Raw genomic sequence first — 16935 nt, forward strand, 5'->3', positions numbered from 1 at the left:
GTGTGTGTGTGTGTGTGTGTGTCGCATTATAGTTCAGAGCAGCGGTACACACTGTATTCTGCCAGACCTGGGCCCAGCTGCAGATCTCTAACGACTGACTTGTACTTGGAGTTACCTGTGTTTATTACTCGAAAGCGCCTCCCTTCCAGTTTGTCCTCTTCACTGTTTTGTGGAGTGAATCAAACACAAGACTGTACTAAAATTGAACCTGAATCTAAACATGAACTGATGCCTGAAACAACAAGCATACCTGAACAAGAATCCTCTGCAACTTTGAAGTAAGTCACTGAAATACTAGTAACAGTAAAACCACAGAACTGTAAATCAACAGAGCGTCTGTGATTAAAAGGCTGAAGTAAAGGTGTGACTCATAAATCTGCTTTCTCACTTTACATGAAACACTTCTTTATAGAGATATTAACCATGCACAGTTAAATAATTCATTAAAATTGGATGATCTCTCTTCAGTCTTCAGATCCTCGGTTGTAAACATGTCATGGATCAGGATCAGGCTGGGCCCCGGCAGATGATCTGTCCAGTGTTGAACAGCAGTGCTGTAAGTCATGCTTCATCCTGTTTCAGTTCCTTTTCTTTATATTAAAAAAAGATTATTTCCTCTTTTGTTCCTGATAAGCAGACTGAGGTAAACATCACATTACAGCCACAGCAAAGGGAAGCGTCCTGATTTGAACCTGAACAAGTCATTATTCTGTCTCTTCTTCATTTTAGAAAACACCTATCCACCTCAGCGTACAACATCACGTTTGACACCACATTCATGCTTGGCATATAATTTAACACAGAAGATAAATGCACAGTAAATGTTACCTCTAATGTAGCGACACCTTGAGATAGGAAACAAAATTGGGTAGTTTTGTCAGCCTCAGGGAACAACAGACTGCACTCTGATAACAAAGTCACAGGCAGGATGACAAAGACCAAGCAGCAAAGAGTCAACTCAGGTCACTCGGACCTCTAAGCAGAACACTGACCTAACAATTAGACTGTCCTTTTTTAAGAAAGCCTGTCTAAAATGAAACAATCCCAGGTTAATGCAAAATTGGAAAGCAAAGTTAAATTTGATGTTAGTCGCACAAAAATGTTGATTTTTATGGTTTAAAAGCCTATATTATCTGTTGTTTGACCAGTCTATTTGTTTTTTTTTTTTCTGTTAATAACTCAGATGTTGGTGAGATTTTATAAAACGACTCTTTCTTGTTCATTGTTTAGTGTACGAATTATCAAAAACGTTCTCTTACTTTATCAGATAAAAAAGACAGACGGGCTTTTAAAGGAATGGCTGTGGGAAACTCTGGAGACTTTGGGAACTGAGGAGCTGAAAAACTTCAAGTGGTGTCTGCAAAATGTTACTGAGTCAAGGGATGGCTTCAAGCCAATCAAAAAGAGTCGACTGGAGAACGCAGACAGACTGGACACAGTGGACCTGATGGTGCAGATGTACGATACAAAGACTGCAGCGGTGACAAAGAAGATTTTAAAGAAGATCAAAAGGAATGAAGGTCTGCTATTTAGAGGAAATATAAAGGCTGTACCTGTTGTTTTAAACAATAATGAAAATGAATCCATTATTGGTTTTCAACAGGACAACCATTTCCCCAAATTCTGCTGCAGGATCAACCAGCTAATGCCACAGGTATGTGTTCATTATGGTACTAAATCATACTACGCAAAGACTGATAATATAACTGTAATATATGTAATAAAAAAGGGGGGAGACGAAATAGCTGATTTAATCTAAACCTTTCTCACCTTTCCACAATTCACTAACTTGCTTCTGTGTGAAAAGGTGAGTCTGCCCATATCTAACCGCAAACAGTTTTCAACTCCAGTCAAACAAATCTTTAGTTAATCTGCTATATGAGTTGAACAATTTCTCAGTTTCCCAGACTTCCAAAGTAGATTATCTGTGACTGACTAGCAACAATGCTAGCAGATTTTGTCCACTAGAGTTTAATGATGGAAACCCAACATAAATTAGGGAGAACCAAACTTCTATTTTACCTTAATTCCAGTTTATGTTAAAAAACACACACACAAACACCTTTTTTATAACTTTATGACACACTTTTGCTTCAAAAGCTTCTTTTGCCTTAACCTTCACATTGTCCATGTCTAGCAGGGTGGGTTAGAGTTTTGGGGGTGATTCAGTGTTTTAAAGTGAGCAGTGGCCGCACACTATTTAGTTTTGGAATAGAAGTGAGAGAGAGGCAGTGTATAGCCATTGATATAACCGTGGCATAGTAGAACAGGGAACAGCTGGGAGACACAGCTGAGGGCAATTACACGCGTGACAAAACTGGGAGGACACAGAGACAGATTGGAGGGTGAGTGAGAGAGAAGGAGAGAGAGAGAGAGCACAGAGGGGCACGAGAGGGGCACGAGAGGAAGCACAGACATGACGGGATGAGGAAAACATGGAACGTAAGGAGTGGACACAAGGCACAAGAACTCTCATAACAGTATAAACTTAAACACACAGAGGAAGGCACAGGGGTCAACTATACAGAGGGAAATGATTAAACCATCAGGGAACTAAACCGGGGCCACAAGAAACTAGAGACCCTGTAGAAATAAACTATAGACTAACAAAGAGAACTTGATACATAATTCACAACACAAAATGATATAAATCACAGGAACTCAAAATGCTAGGTCAGAAAACCCAGAACCCTGACAAATTCACTGAATTCAACCTTCATATCAACTGAATACAGTCTAGTGTAAAGAAAGTATAAAGAGTAAACTGCCAAGATAGTTTGTGAAGTATTAGCTTGTTTCTATCAGTTGTGTAAATCCACAAAGAGCTGTAAACTTCAGATCAGCACCAGCAGGTCAGCTGATCAAAACCTGCAGACAAAGAAATTCTACTTGAGCTTTCAATAGAAATGATAATAATATCAATCATAGGGTCACCCTCACCTGCCAAATCTCACTATTCTCTGACTGTACTTTTTTTTTTTTTTTTTTTTGGTTTACTAATATTATTTCAGTAATTTTGCCACCTCTAGCCATTAAGGAGAGGCCCTGAACAGAGCAGCAGTCCCATCTATTAATAATGACTAAGTGATGTCTCAGATATCTGCCTAAAATGTCTCCTGACATCTTCTAAGTGAGGGGTCTTGAGAAAGTTCAACTTAGAAGAGAGCCAAGGGCAGACTTAGGACACACTGAAGATTTTTCTCTCAGCTGGCTTGAGAATCCTTTGGTAACCTCTAGAAGATTAAGGATACAGTGGAGGATAAGGGAGAGGTCTAGAAGGCTCAGACAGCCTGGATCTGGATAAGTTTTAGGAAGATGGGTAGAATTTGTAATATTGTACTGATATCCTACACTGTAAATGTAGAACTGATCACACACATCCATGATAATGTTTTCATTGTTCACTAACTCTTACATCTTTCCATTTTTTTCTTTCTGTATTTAAGATGCTTTTGTTCAGTGTCATTGCAAAATTAAGTCCAAACTAAAGAAGAAATTCCAGTGTTTGTTTGAGGGGATCGCTAAAGCAGGAAACCCAACATTTCTTAATCAGATCTACACAGAGCTCTACATTACAGAACAAAAGACTACAAAGGTTAATGATGAACATGAAGTCAGACAGATTGAAACAGCATCCCAGAAAATGCACAGATCAGAAACAACAATAAGATTAGAAGATATCTTCAAAGGCTCCACTGGAAGAGATGAACCAATCAGAACAGTGCTGACAAAGGGAGTGGCTGGCATTGGGAAAACTGTCTTAACACAAAAATTCACTCTGGACTGGGCTGAAGACAAAACCAACCAGAACATTGAATTCACATTTCCATTCACTTTCAAAGAACTCAATGTGTTGAAGGAGAAAAAGTTCAGCTTGGTAGAACTTGTGCATTGTTTCTTTACTGAAACCAAAAAAGCAGGAATCTGCAGCTTTGAAGACTTCCAGGTTGTGTTCATCTTAGACGGTCTTGATGAGTGTCGGCTTCCTTTGGACTTCCACAACACTGAGATCTTTACTGATGTTACAGAGTCGACCTCAGTGGATGTGCTGCTGACAAACCTCATCAGGGGACATCTGTTTCCCTCTGCTCGCCTCTGGATAACCACAAGACCTGCAGCAGCCAATCAAATCCCTCCTGAATGTGTTAGTATGGTGACAGAGGTCAGAGGGTTCACTGACCAACAGAAAGAGGAGTACTTTAAGAAGAGATTCAGAGATGAGGAGCAGGCCAGCAGGATCATCTCCCACATCAAGACATCACGAAGCCTCCACATCATGTGCCACATCCCAGTCTTCTGCTGGATCACTGCTACAGTTCTGGAGGATGTGCTGAAAACCAGAGATGAGGAAGAGCTGCCCAAGACCCTGACTGAGATGTACATCCACTTCCTGGTGGTTCAGGCCAAAGTGAAAAAGGTCAAGTACGATGGAGGAGTTGAGACAGATCCACACTGGAGTCCAGAGAGCAGGGAGATGATTGAGTCTCTGGGGAAACTGGCTTTTGATCATCTGCAGAAAGGAAACCTGATCTTCTATGAATCAGACCTGACAGAGTGTGGCATCGATATCACAGCAGCATCAGTGTACTCAGGAGTGTTCACACAGATCTTTAAAGAGGAGAGAGGACTGTACCAGGACAGGGTGTACTGCTTCATCCATCTGAGTGTTCAGGAGTTTCTGGCTGCTCTTCATGTCCATCTGACCTTCATCAACTCTGGAGTCAATCTGCTGGTAAAAAAACAAACCTCATCTACAATCTTCTACCAATGTGCTGTGGACAAGGCCTTACAGAGTCCAAACGGACACCTGGACTTATTTCTCCGCTTTCTGCTGGGTCTTTCACTGGTAACCAATCAGATTCTACTCAGAGGCCTTGTGACTGATTCAGAAAGTATCTCAAAAGCAAGTAAACAGACAGTCCGGTACATTGAGAACAAGCTCTGTGAGAATCTGCCTACAGAGAAAATTATCAATCTCTTTCATTGTCTGAATGAACTGAATGATTGTTCTCTAGCAGAGACAATCCAGTTGATCCTGAGTTTAGGGCGTCTCTACGCATACGAACTGTCTCCTGACGAGTGGTCAGCCGTAGTCTTCATCTTATTGTCATCAGAAAAGGATCTGGATGTGTTTGAGCTGAAGAAATATGAGGTTTCAGAAAGGGCTCTTCTGAGGCTGCTACCAGTCATCAAAGACTCCAAGAAAGCTGTGTAAGTACACAGATATTCATTGAGATACTCAGCTTACTAGAAGAGCTAATCATTGCTTTGTTATTTGATTGATTGATTGACTGATTATTTTCCCTGTAGACTAAGTGGCTGTAACCTTTCACTGAGAAGCTGTGAAGCTCTGTCCTCAGTTTTAAACTGTGACTCATCTCATCTGAGGAAGCTGGATCTGAGTAACAACAATGTGCAAGATTCTGGTGTGAAGATACTGTCTGCTGGATTGAAGAGTTCATACTGCAGACTGGATTCACTCAGGTCAGAACAGAGTTAAAAGGCATGAGAACTCTAAATACTTGATAAACTAAATAATAATAATAATAATGATAATAATAAGGTTGCAAGCACAGATGATAGGGCCCTTGTGTATGTCCAGGCAAGCTGTAGTTACTTTTGTACATCTTGGTTGGAGCCTTTAATGTAAATTCGATCTACATGAGATGACACTATGTGTGATCTAATATCGCAGCATAGATATCTCAATGCTTGGATTCTCATGAAGCATGTGATGTTTAGGGCAGATCGAACTATACTTATATTTTATTTGCCCGAAAAATGCTGTTTCACAAAAACACAACTTTACATCACCAATATCTTTGGATTGAACTCACAAAAGATGCAGCCAGACTTGCACCTTAAAATCAAAATACAGTGGGATGCAAAAGTTTGGGCAACCTTGTTAATAGTCATTATTTTCCTGTATAAATCGTTGTTTGTTACAATAAAAAACGTCAGTTAAATATATCATATAGGAGACACACACAGTGATATTTGAGAAGTGAAATGAAGTTTATTGGATTTACAGAAAGTGTGCAATAATTGTTTAAACAAAATCAGGCAGGTGCATAAATTTGGGCACTGTTGTCATTTTATTGATTCCAAAACCTTTAGAACTAATTATTGGAACTCAAATTGGCTTGGTAAGCTCAGTGACCCCTGACCTCCTACATACATGTTGAATCCAATAATGAGACAGAGTATTTAAGGGGGTCAATTGTAAGTTTCCCTCCTCTTTTAATTTTCTCTGAAGAGTAGCAACATGGGGTCTCAAAACAACTCTCAAATGACCTGAAGACAAAGATTGTTCACCATCATGGTTTAGGGGAAGGATACAGAAAGCTGTCTCAGAGATGTAAGCTGTTTCCACAGTTAGGAACATATTGAGAAAATGGAAGACCACAGACTCAGTTCAAGTTAATGCTCGAAGTGGCAGACCAAGAAAAATCTTGGATAGACAGAAGCGACGAATGGTGAGAACAGTCAGAGTCAACCAACAGTATGCAAGAGTGATGCAGAGGAAGCCTTTGCTCCGCCCACAGCACAAACAGAGCCGCTTGAGGTTTGCTAAAGCACATTTGGACAAGCCAGCTTCATTCTGGATTAAGGTGCTGTGAACTGATGAAACTAAAATTGAGTTATTTGGGCATAACAAGAGGCGTTATGCATGGAGGAAAAAGAACACAGCATTCCAAGAAAAACACCTGCTACCTACAGTAAAATATGGTGGTGGTTCCATCATGCTGTGGGGCTGTGTGGGCAGTGCAGGGACTGTGAATCTTGTTAAAGTTGAGGGACACATGGATTCCACTCAGTATTAGCAGATTCTGGAGACCAATGTCCAGGAATCAGTGACAAAGCTGAAGCTGCGCCGGGACTGGATCTTTCAACAAGACAATGACCTGAAACACTGCTCAAAATCCACTAAGGCATTCATGCAGAGGAACAAGTACAACGTTCTGGAATGGCCATCTCAGTCCCCAGACCTGAATATTACTGAAGATCTGTGGTAAAGAGAGCTGTCCATGCTCGGAAGCCATCAAACCTGAATGAATTAGAGATGTTTTGTAACAAGGAATGGTCCAAAATACCTTCAACCCCAATCCAGGCTCTCATTGGAACCTACCGGAAGCATTTAGAGGCTGTAATTTCTGCAAAAGGAGGATCTACTAAATATTAATTTCATTTCTTTTTTTCTGGTGCCCAAATTTATTCACCTGCCTGATTTTGTTTAAACAATTATTGCACACTGTCTGTAAATCCAATAAACTTCATTTCATTTCTCAAATATCACTGTGTGTGTCTCTTATATGATATATTTAAATGACATTTTTTTTATTGTAACAACCAACGATTTATACAGGAAAATAATGACTATTAAAAAGGTTGCCCAAAGTTTTGCATCCCACTGTAGCTGATTTGTTATTGGGTTTTTTAGTATGACTTTTTTGCACATCTCAGCACATTACACGAGGGAGCTAAATTTCAGATAGACAGATTAAATGTAGCACCAGGGCCTAAACTTCGACAGAGGAGTTGTTAATAATGTTATATCCTCAATTTGTAGGACTCTTGTGCATGAAAGAAACCAGAAAGATCTTCATTTAGCCTGGAATAAGCTTGCTCCTCTGTATGTCATTAGAAAACTCCTCTGTAAAGCTAGGACATCTTAGTCTTCACTGATTGAAGAAATTATGAACAATGCTAGGAAAATGTAGGACTGCTTTCATACATTTGTACAATCTTTCTAAAATTAAAAACATCCTGGCTTACAGTGATGCTGAAAAAGTAGTTCATATATTTAATACTTCTGGAGTGGAGTGTTGTCATTTATTACATTAAAAGCTCAGTGAAACACCTTCAATTGATCCAGAATGCTGGAGAGTGTATATGTCGAATTTGTGGAACCAGTTCCCAGTTTGGATTTGTGAGGACTCTCTCTCTGCTTTAACAACTGGGTTTAAAAACCTTCCTTGTTCATAAAGTCAGGGTTGGATAAGGTCACCCTGAATTCTCCTGTAGTATTTTTCTATTAATGATTTCTATTATATACAGCCTAGATTTGTATAGCATGTTACACCCAGAGGAATTTGTGGTGACTTGCAGGATTTACACTATGGATAGCAAATGTTTAGCTGATGAAATCAAATGTTTTCGATGCATTTCCCACAGCTGCACACTTAGGAAATTCCCACCCTCTGGTCCCTGAAAGATTTATTTTATTATTTAACTTAGCTGCAACTGTTACCAATCTGTTTCTAATTTCTTATGTTTCTAACTCTTGCTGGTTGATAGAGGCACTTTATTTACATTTCAAATGAAATGTTTTTCGTGTTTATTATTTTCTGTCCAGGCTCTGTGACTGCAAACTCTCACAGAGAAGCTGTGACGTTCTGTCCTCAGTTCTCATCTCACAGACTTGTAGCCTGAGGGAGCTTGACCTGAACCACAATGATCTGCAAGATTCAGGAGTGAAGATGCTATCTGCTGCGCTGAAGAGGACACAGTGCAAACTGGAAATGCTCAGGTCAACAAGTGATAACTGGTAACAAATAAAGTAGATGGCCGCCCCTCCCTGAGCCTGGTTCTGCCGAAGGTTTCTTCCTGTTAAAATGGAGTTTTTCCTTCCCACTGTCGCCAAAGTACTTGCTCATAGGGAGTCATATGATTGTTGGGCTTTTCTACTGTATCTATTATTGTACGATCTACTGTACAATATAAAGTGCCTTGAGGTGACTTTTGTTGTGATCTGTCACTATATAAATAAAAATTGAATTGAATAACAAGGGGAGTTTAAAAGTAGCTTTGACAGTATTTTAGGAATTATTTCTCAATAGAAACTTTTTTTTATATTTGGACTGTATTCATTCAAACACTGGATACAATAGTGGGTTGACTTTAAAACAAAAAATCGAACCCTTCCTAAGTTATTTTTCTTTTTACTATACTTCTGTTTTCTGCTGTGTTTTGTGTCTGCAGGCTGTCAGGATGTATGATTACAAGTGAAGGCTGTGTGTCGCTGGCCTCAGCTCTGAGCTCCAACTCCTCTTATCTGAAAGAGCTGGATCTGAGCTACAATCATCCAGGAGACTCTGGAGTGAAGCTGCTGTCAGCTAGACTGAATGATCCACACTGGAGAATGGACACGCTCAGGTATGGAGAGCCCTACTACTAGCTTGAGACCAAGTACAAGAACTAGTCTTTTGTTATATATAATTTCATAATTAGAGACCACATTCACAAGACTTCATTTTCAAAGAACCATGTATATAAAATTCCTATATGTATATATGTGTATATGTATATGTACTGTATGTATGTATATATGTATGTGTGTGTGTGTGTGTGTGTGTGTGTGTGTGTGTGTGTGTATGTGTGTGTGTGTGTGTGTGTATATATATGTGTGTGTGTGTGTGTGTGTGTGTGTGTGTATATGTATATGTATATACACTCAACAAAAATATAAACGCAACACCTTTGTTACTGCTCCCATTCCCCATGGGATGGACGTAGAGACCTAAAATTCATTCCAGATACACAATATAACCATCCCTCCCAAACAGTGGTCACAAATCAGTCCAAATGTGTGGTAGTGGGCACATCTGCTATATTGAGATAATCCATCCCACCTCACAGGTGTGCCACATCAGGATGCTGATCTGACATCATGAGTAGTGCACAGGTGTACCTCAGACTGCCCACAACAAAAGGCCACCCTGGAATGTGCAGTTTTTTGCGCTATTGGGGGTCTGGGGACCCAGAACCGGTCAGTATCTGGTGTGACCACCATTTGCCTCATGCAGTGCAACACATCGTCGCATGGAGTCTATCAGATTGTCAATTGTGGCCTGTGGAATGTTGGTCCACTCCACTTCAATGGCTGTGCGAGGTTGTTGGATATGCGTGGGAACTGGTACACGCTGTCGTATACGCCGGTCAAGCACATCCCGAACATGCTCAATGGGTGACATGTCCGGTGAGTATGCTGGCCATGCAAGAACTGGGACATTCTCAGCTGCCATCTGCCCTGAACAATGTGAACCATGATTCATCCGTGAAGCGCACACCTCTCCAACGTGCCAGACGCCATCGAATGTGAGCATTTGCACACACAAGTCTGTTACGGCGACGAGCTGGAGTCAGGTCAAGACCCCGATGAGGACGACGGGCATGCAGTTGAGCGTCCCTGAGACGGTTTCTGACAGTTTGTGCAGAAATTGTTTGGTTGTGCAAACCAATTGTTCCAGCAGCTGTCTGGGTGGCTGGTCTCAGACGATGTTGGAGGTGAACCTGCTGGATGTGGAGGTCCTGGGCTGGTGTGGTTACACGAGGTCTGCGGTTGTGAGGCCGGTTGGATGTGTTGCCATATTCTCTGAAACGCCTGTGGAGACGGCTTATGGTTGAGAAATGAACATTCAATGCACGGGCAACAGATCTGGTTGACATTCCTGCTGTCAGCATGCCAATTGCACGCTCCCTCATTGCTTGTGGCATCTGTGGCATTTTGCTGTGAGACAAAACGGCACATTCCAGGGTGGCCTTTTGTTGTGGGCAGTCTGAGGTACACCTGTGCACTACTCATGATGTCAGATCAGCATCCTGATGTGGCACACCTGTGAGGTGGGATGGATTATCTCAATAGAGCAGATGTGCCCACTACCACACATTTGGACTGATTTGTGACCACTGTTTGGGAGGGATGGTTATATTGTGTGTGTGTGTGTGTGTGTGTGTGTGTGTGTGTGTGTGTGTGTGTGTGTGTGTGTGTGTGTGTATATATGTGTATATGTGTATATATATATGTGTGTGTGTGTGTGTGTGTGTGTGTGTGTGTATATATATGTGTGTGTGTGTGTGTGTGTGTGTGTGTATATGTGTGTGTGTGTGTGTGTGTGTATATGTGTGTGTGTGTGTGTGTGTGTATATGTGTGTGTGTGTGTGTGTGTGTATATATATGTGTGTGTGTGTGTGTGTGTGTGTGTATATATATGTGTGTGTGTGTGTGTGTGTGTGTATATATATGTGTGTGTGTGTGTGTGTGTATATATATGTGTGTGTGTGTGTGTGTGTATATATATGTGTGTGTGTGTGTGTGTATGTATGTGTATATGTGTGTGTATGTATGTATGTGTGTATATGTATGCCCGGCATGCGGATACGGCACAACACTTCTGTTAGCCGCTCCACGACCTTGCCAGTGACTGCAGAGTTTGGGGGACACTCCTCTCTTGCGAACCGGGCAGTACACCCAAACCTTGTCGCCAGGCATGAAAACCCCCCTCGGCAGTTGGTGTCGTAGGCTCTTTTCTGTCGTACTCCGGCGCTGGCCTAGGCCTGGGGGGTGTAGTCATGAACCACCTGCAGCCGCTCCCTCAGCCTCCTGTAGTAGTCCATCTCTGGCCCACCATCAATCTCCGGCTCGGGGGGGGGGGGACCCGAACACCAGATCCACAGGCATCTGGAGCTCCCGTCCAAACATCAGAGCGGCAGGTGTGCACTGGCTGGACTCCTGCACCGCAGTCCGATATGACCAAAGGACCAGGGGCAAATGTCGGTCCCAATCCCGCTGGTGGCGGCTGGTGAGAATGGCGAGCTGGGTGGCCAGCGTGCGGTTGAAGCGCTCAACCAAGCCATCGCTTTGTGGGTGGAGCGGTGTGGTTCTTGTCTTCTCCATCCCCAGTTGCCGGCAGATCTGCCCGAAGACCTTCGATTCGAAGTTATGCCCCTGGTCACTGTGGAGCTCAGCCGGGACCCCAAAACGGGTGAACATCTCCTCCACCAGCTTCTCGGCCGTCGTCATTGCGCTCTGGTCCGGCACCGCGTAGGCCTCTGGCCACTTCGTGAAATAGTCCATAGCCACCAACACATACCGGTTCCCTGACTCCGTGACGGGGAAAGGCCCTAGGACGTCCACTCCCACTCTTTCCATTGGGGCCCCCACCAGGTACTGCTGAAGGGGGGCAGTGGAGCGTTGAGTGGGGCCCTTCTGTGCCGTGCAGGTGTCACAGCAGTGCACATGAAGTTCCACATCCCGTCGACAGCCAGGCCAGTAGAACCGTCCCCTGAGGCGGCGGAGAGTTTTGGCGTTCCCATAGTGTCCTGCCCCCACCGAGTCGTGGACCAGCTCAAGCACCTGCGACCGCAGCGATCGAGGCACCTACAGCTGCAGGAGATCTCTGCCCTGACCGGGGCCCGCCATCTCCGGTACAGGAGGCCGTCGTGGGTCTCCAGATTGTTGTGCTGGGAGTAGTAGGCCTTCACCTCGGGCTCCTGTCCTGACACCCCCGTCCAGGCGGGGCGTTGCGCCGCCTCCAGCCAGGCCCCCACCTGAACCAACGTTGTGTCGGCCTCCTGCTCCCGCTTCAGCTGCTGCGTTGTCAATGGGAGCCACGCCCCGCCGCCGGCTGTGGCCTGAGCAGTAGCCACCCCCAGCACCTCCTGGGCTCACTTCTCCTGTCGCAGGCAGTAGCGGCACTCGACGGCTACGCAGGGCCGTCTGGAGAGGGCATCAGCGTTGCCATGCTGTCGACCTGCCCGATGCTGGATCTCGGTCAAAGGAGGTTTGTCAGGCTGAGAGGCTGAGGCGAGTGGAGATGACCCGGAGCCACCGGCATCCGAAATCTGCTGAGCGGCAGCTGCCTGACGTCTGTCTCATCTGGTCCCCGCTCCCTGCTTTTGGCTGCGCTGGAGAGCAAAAGTCTCTGCGCCAAGAGTGATCGCCAGCTTCGTGGTGTCGACGCAGGCCCCCCAGCGGCTCAGCAGATCCAGGCCAATGATGCACTGGTCTTGAATGTCGGTGAGCCAGAAGTCATGCACCAGCTCTAGATCCTTCACTCGGATCCGCAACGGTTTCTTCCCCCGCATAACAGTTTTCTCCCCCGTCACTGTCATCAGCTGGGTGTCTGTGGGCAACCAACCCTTCACCAGTGGCCCGGATGTTTCAGGGAGCACGCCAGGTCGTATCAGGAAAATGGTAGACCCCGTGTCTACCAGGGCCTGGCATGGCTGGCCCTCAACACAGCAGCTCAGGTAGAGTCCCTTGAGGTGCCCAACTCGGCCCACCACTGTGCATCGTCCTTGGAGGGAGGCAGGAAGCTGGAGTGGTGGTCCCCTCGCTACACCGCTCCCTCCTCGTTTCCTGCTGGTTAGGTCGCGAGGTGAGCACCGGCTCGGCCCTTTCAGCCTCAAGGAGCGCCTCACGGAGGGTCTGAGGCATGGCCAGGCGGACGTGTTGGCGTAGTCGCTCTGGGAAAAGTCCTCGCAGAAAAGTATGCAGGCTAAGCTCCTCACGGGCTGCTGCTGGAAACTCCGGGTAGCCACGATGAGCATACAGCAACACGTCTGCTGCAAAGGTGCCCAGGCTCTCCCCCAGTCGACGGCTCCGGTTGGTTAGCTGCTCTCTGCTCAGATCAGTGGAGTGCCGCTGCCCGAATCGCCTCTCAAGTGCTGCGGTGAGGGCCTGGAGCTCATGCTGCTCTGCCGGGGCTAGGTCAAGGAGTATCTGCAGTGCGTCTCCCTCTAATGCTAGCGCTAGGTGTGTAGCAGTCTCCTCTTCGCTCCAGCCACTATGTCTGGCGGCCAGCCGCACTTGTGAGAGGTAGGGCTCTAGCGGGGTTAGCCCGTTGTATTTCGGTACCTTAACTGGCGTGGTAGGCATAACTGCTCGCGGTTGGGGGCTCGGCGTGTGGGTCGACAGAGGTAGCCCATGAAGCATTGCCCTAGCATTTGTCGCGACGGGCTGCTGCCGCCGTGCGCTCGCGCCATCGGGACCCGTCGGGTGACTTACATGGTCGCTCACATCCTCTCTCTTCCATCGCCAGTTTCCCAAGCGGGGAATGTTCTCCTCGACGGCTTGCTCCAGCCTCTGAATGTCTCTCTCCATTACGGCGAGGGTGAGCTATCCCACTTCTGACACCAATGTGGCGAGCTCAGACAAGGAGGAGACGGAGGTATCGTTTGGTCTTGCTTCCCGTGAGCTAGCCAGGGAGCACAGCCATTTATTAACACTGGCAGAAGAACACTGCCGCTAGCTAACCGCTCAGCGCGGAAACAACAACACACAGGGCGCCCTCTGACCGCGGAAGGACACACCGTCGCAGCGAGAGGGCGTCACCCATCACTATAGCAACATAAACAAAACATAACTGTACAAACAGAACCCCGAACAGCCCTGACCCGCTACAATATGTATATGTGTGTGTGTGTGTGTGTATATGTATATACACATGTGTGTGTGTGTGTGTATATGTATACATATATACTGTCCGAGCCGGGGCTTGAACCGGCAACCTTCCGATTACAAGGCGAATACATCGTGGCACAAGAGAGTTCGCCTTGTAATCGGAAGGTTGCCGGTTCGATCCCCGGCTCGGACAGTCTCGGTCGTTTTGTCCATGGGCAAAACACTTCACCCTTGTGGTGGTGGACGGAGGGCCCGGAGGCGCCAGTGTCTGGCAGCCTTGCCTCTGTCAATGTGCCCCAGGGTGGCTGTGGCTACAATGTAGCTTGCCATCACCTGTGTGTGAATGGGTGGATGACTGAATGTGTAAAGTGCTTTGGGGTCCTTAGGGACTAGTAGAGCGCTATACAAATACAGACCATTTACCATATGCATATGTATACATATATATACACATAGACAAGAGCTTGAGAAGATGTGGAGGGTGAAGGTAACAGTGGTAATCGGCACACTAGGTGCGGTGGCTCACCAGCAGATCCCAGTATCTTGCCTAAGGATATTTGGCATGCAAACTAGGGGAGCCAGGGATCGAATCACCAACCTGCCGATCAGCAGCTGACCTGCTCCAGCTCCTGAGCTTGGGTAGAGGACCCAAGCTTGAAGGATAGACTGCCCACAGGGGCGAGAGGGGATTTTTTTTTTTTTCAATAATTGCTTGAGATAACCCCCCCCCCTTCTTCTTTTAGGTTGGAGCCTACTGGAGTTCAGTGGTTGAGACCAGGCCTGAGGAAGTGTAAGCCTGTTTCCAATGTGATTCATAAAAGCAAAGAAGCACACATTCAATGAACTCCAAACAGATGAATAACCTTTGCTGTGTTTTTGATATCTCCATTAGATGCATGTGAACTCACGCTGGACTCAAACACGGCAAACAGAAAACTCAAGCTCACTGACAACAGCAGGAAGGTGGTATATGAGGGCTATCAGTCATATCCTGACCATCCGGAGAGGTTTGACAGGTGTCCTCAAATGCTGTGTAGAAATAGCCTGACAGGTCGCTGTTACTGGGAGCTTGAATGGAAAGGAGATGTTCAGTTAGCTGTGAGTTACAGAGGAATCAGAAGAAGAGGAGACGAGCTTGATTGCAGGTTTGGGGAGAATGATCAGTCCTGGAGTCTCTTCTGCTTTGATAATTGTTTCTCTGTCTGGCACAACAACAGACATGCTCTCCTCCCATTTTTGTCTCCCACTGTGTCCTCCTCTGTCTCTAACAGAGTAGGAGTGTTTGTGGACTGTCCTGCTGGCACTCTGTCCTTCTACAGAGTCTCCTCTGACACTCTGATCCACCTCCACACCTTCAACACCACATTCACTGAACCTCTTTATCCTGGAATAGGGTGTTTTATTCATTCCTCTGTGACTCTGTGCGATCTTTAGAAGAATCTTATCTGGTAACAAAATATGCAACTTGAAAGTGTGTTGTTTCCTTAGATGATCTTGTACAACTCTTAAAGTTGAGTAATATCCAGTCAAGTGATCTGCAGGTCAATGATTTAATTAACTCAATAACCATAATATTAACAACCACTCATGGGTTAAGGACTACCTGACACAGTATGTGAGACCTGGCGGTACTGTGTCTAACCTGGTGATGTACAGTACAAGAGCTCCGCAGGGATCTGTAATACTGCTGTTCACCTTGTGTATATATATATATATGTATATATGTGTGTGTGTATATATGTATGTTTATTAGGGGTGCAACGATACACAAAATTCACGGTTTGGTTCGGTTCGATACTTTGGTGTCACGGTTCGATATTTTTTCGAAACAAAAAAAAAGTTCATGCCTTTTTAATTTGTCATTTATTAAAATTATAAATATATATTTTAACTCAAAAGTACAGTTTTTAAATTTAATGTTGCTGAAACAAAAAAGTAATAAAAATAAATAAATATATCTCAGGGCTCGCAAAATTTCAAAATCCCTGGTAGCCCTTCGGGCAGGGACTCTTCAGTTTTTGGTAGCCCAAAATAAATTTAAGTAGCCCAAATAAAAAAGAGAGCAATTTTTTTTTGATTGATGTTTTCCTGTTTTGTTTCCTTTACAATATTATACATTAAAGTATAATATTGTAAGAAGTTGCAACGCGCGTTTGCGTCTATATAAAAGGCACTGTTTTTGTCCGCTAGAGTTGGATTTTCACGGCACATTCCGCACCACATCTCTGTGCGTTCATCATTTGTTTGAAGCCAGCTCACCTCCTGCAACCACTTTTCCGAGAATACGTGCTTCTTTTGTGGTTTGGACTCCTTCTGACATTTGTTTGGAGGTGGAGGAAAACCAAAGTAATTGCTTAAAGGAGTTTGCTTCTTCGACATCTTTAAGAGTTCTAAACAAATGTCTGTCCTCCTCCAGAAAATCTTATGTATGCAAACACGCATTGCAACTTCTTCTCTTGTGTGCGTTTTTATTTTGACAGCAAATGCGCACCTGCCGACCACTTACAGTGGGGCAAAAAAGTATTTAGTCAGCCACCGATTGTGCAAGTTCCCCCACTTAAAATGATGACAGAGGTCAGTAATTTGCACCAGAGGTACACTTCAACTGTGAGAGACAGAATGTGAAAAAAAAATCCATGAATCCACATGGTAGGATTTGTAAAGAATTTATTCGTAAAATAGGGTGGAAAATAAGTATTTGGTCACCTCAAACAAGGAAAATCTCTGGCTCTCACAGACCTGTAACGTCT

At 44.8% G+C, this 16935-nt stretch overlaps 1 protein-coding gene across 1 annotated transcript in view; it reads left to right on the forward strand.

The window, feature by feature from the left end:
* The window catches only part of LOC113016983 (NACHT, LRR and PYD domains-containing protein 3-like), a 32029-nt gene extending 15946 nt beyond the window's left edge, over nt 1-16083 (forward strand). Inside the window, exons 3-12 of the mRNA XM_080297595.1 lie at nt 33-278; nt 469-556; nt 1268-1520; nt 1604-1654; nt 3447-5211; nt 5311-5484; nt 8357-8530; nt 8983-9156; nt 14929-14975; nt 15078-16083. Coding sequence (XP_080153721.1) covers nt 33-278; nt 469-556; nt 1268-1520; nt 1604-1654; nt 3447-5211; nt 5311-5484; nt 8357-8530; nt 8983-9156; nt 14929-14975; nt 15078-15619 — 3514 coding nt within the window. The 3' untranslated portion in view covers nt 15620-16083. The remainder of the gene's footprint in view (nt 1-32; nt 279-468; nt 557-1267; nt 1521-1603; nt 1655-3446; nt 5212-5310; nt 5485-8356; nt 8531-8982; nt 9157-14928; nt 14976-15077) is intronic.
* The last annotated feature ends 852 nt before the right edge of the window (nt 16084-16935 follow it).

The sequence above is a fragment of the Astatotilapia calliptera genome, chromosome 23 (assembly GCF_964374335.1).
Source record: "Astatotilapia calliptera chromosome 23, fAstCal68.1, whole genome shotgun sequence".
Classification (NCBI taxonomy): Eukaryota; Metazoa; Chordata; class Actinopteri; order Cichliformes; family Cichlidae; genus Astatotilapia; species Astatotilapia calliptera.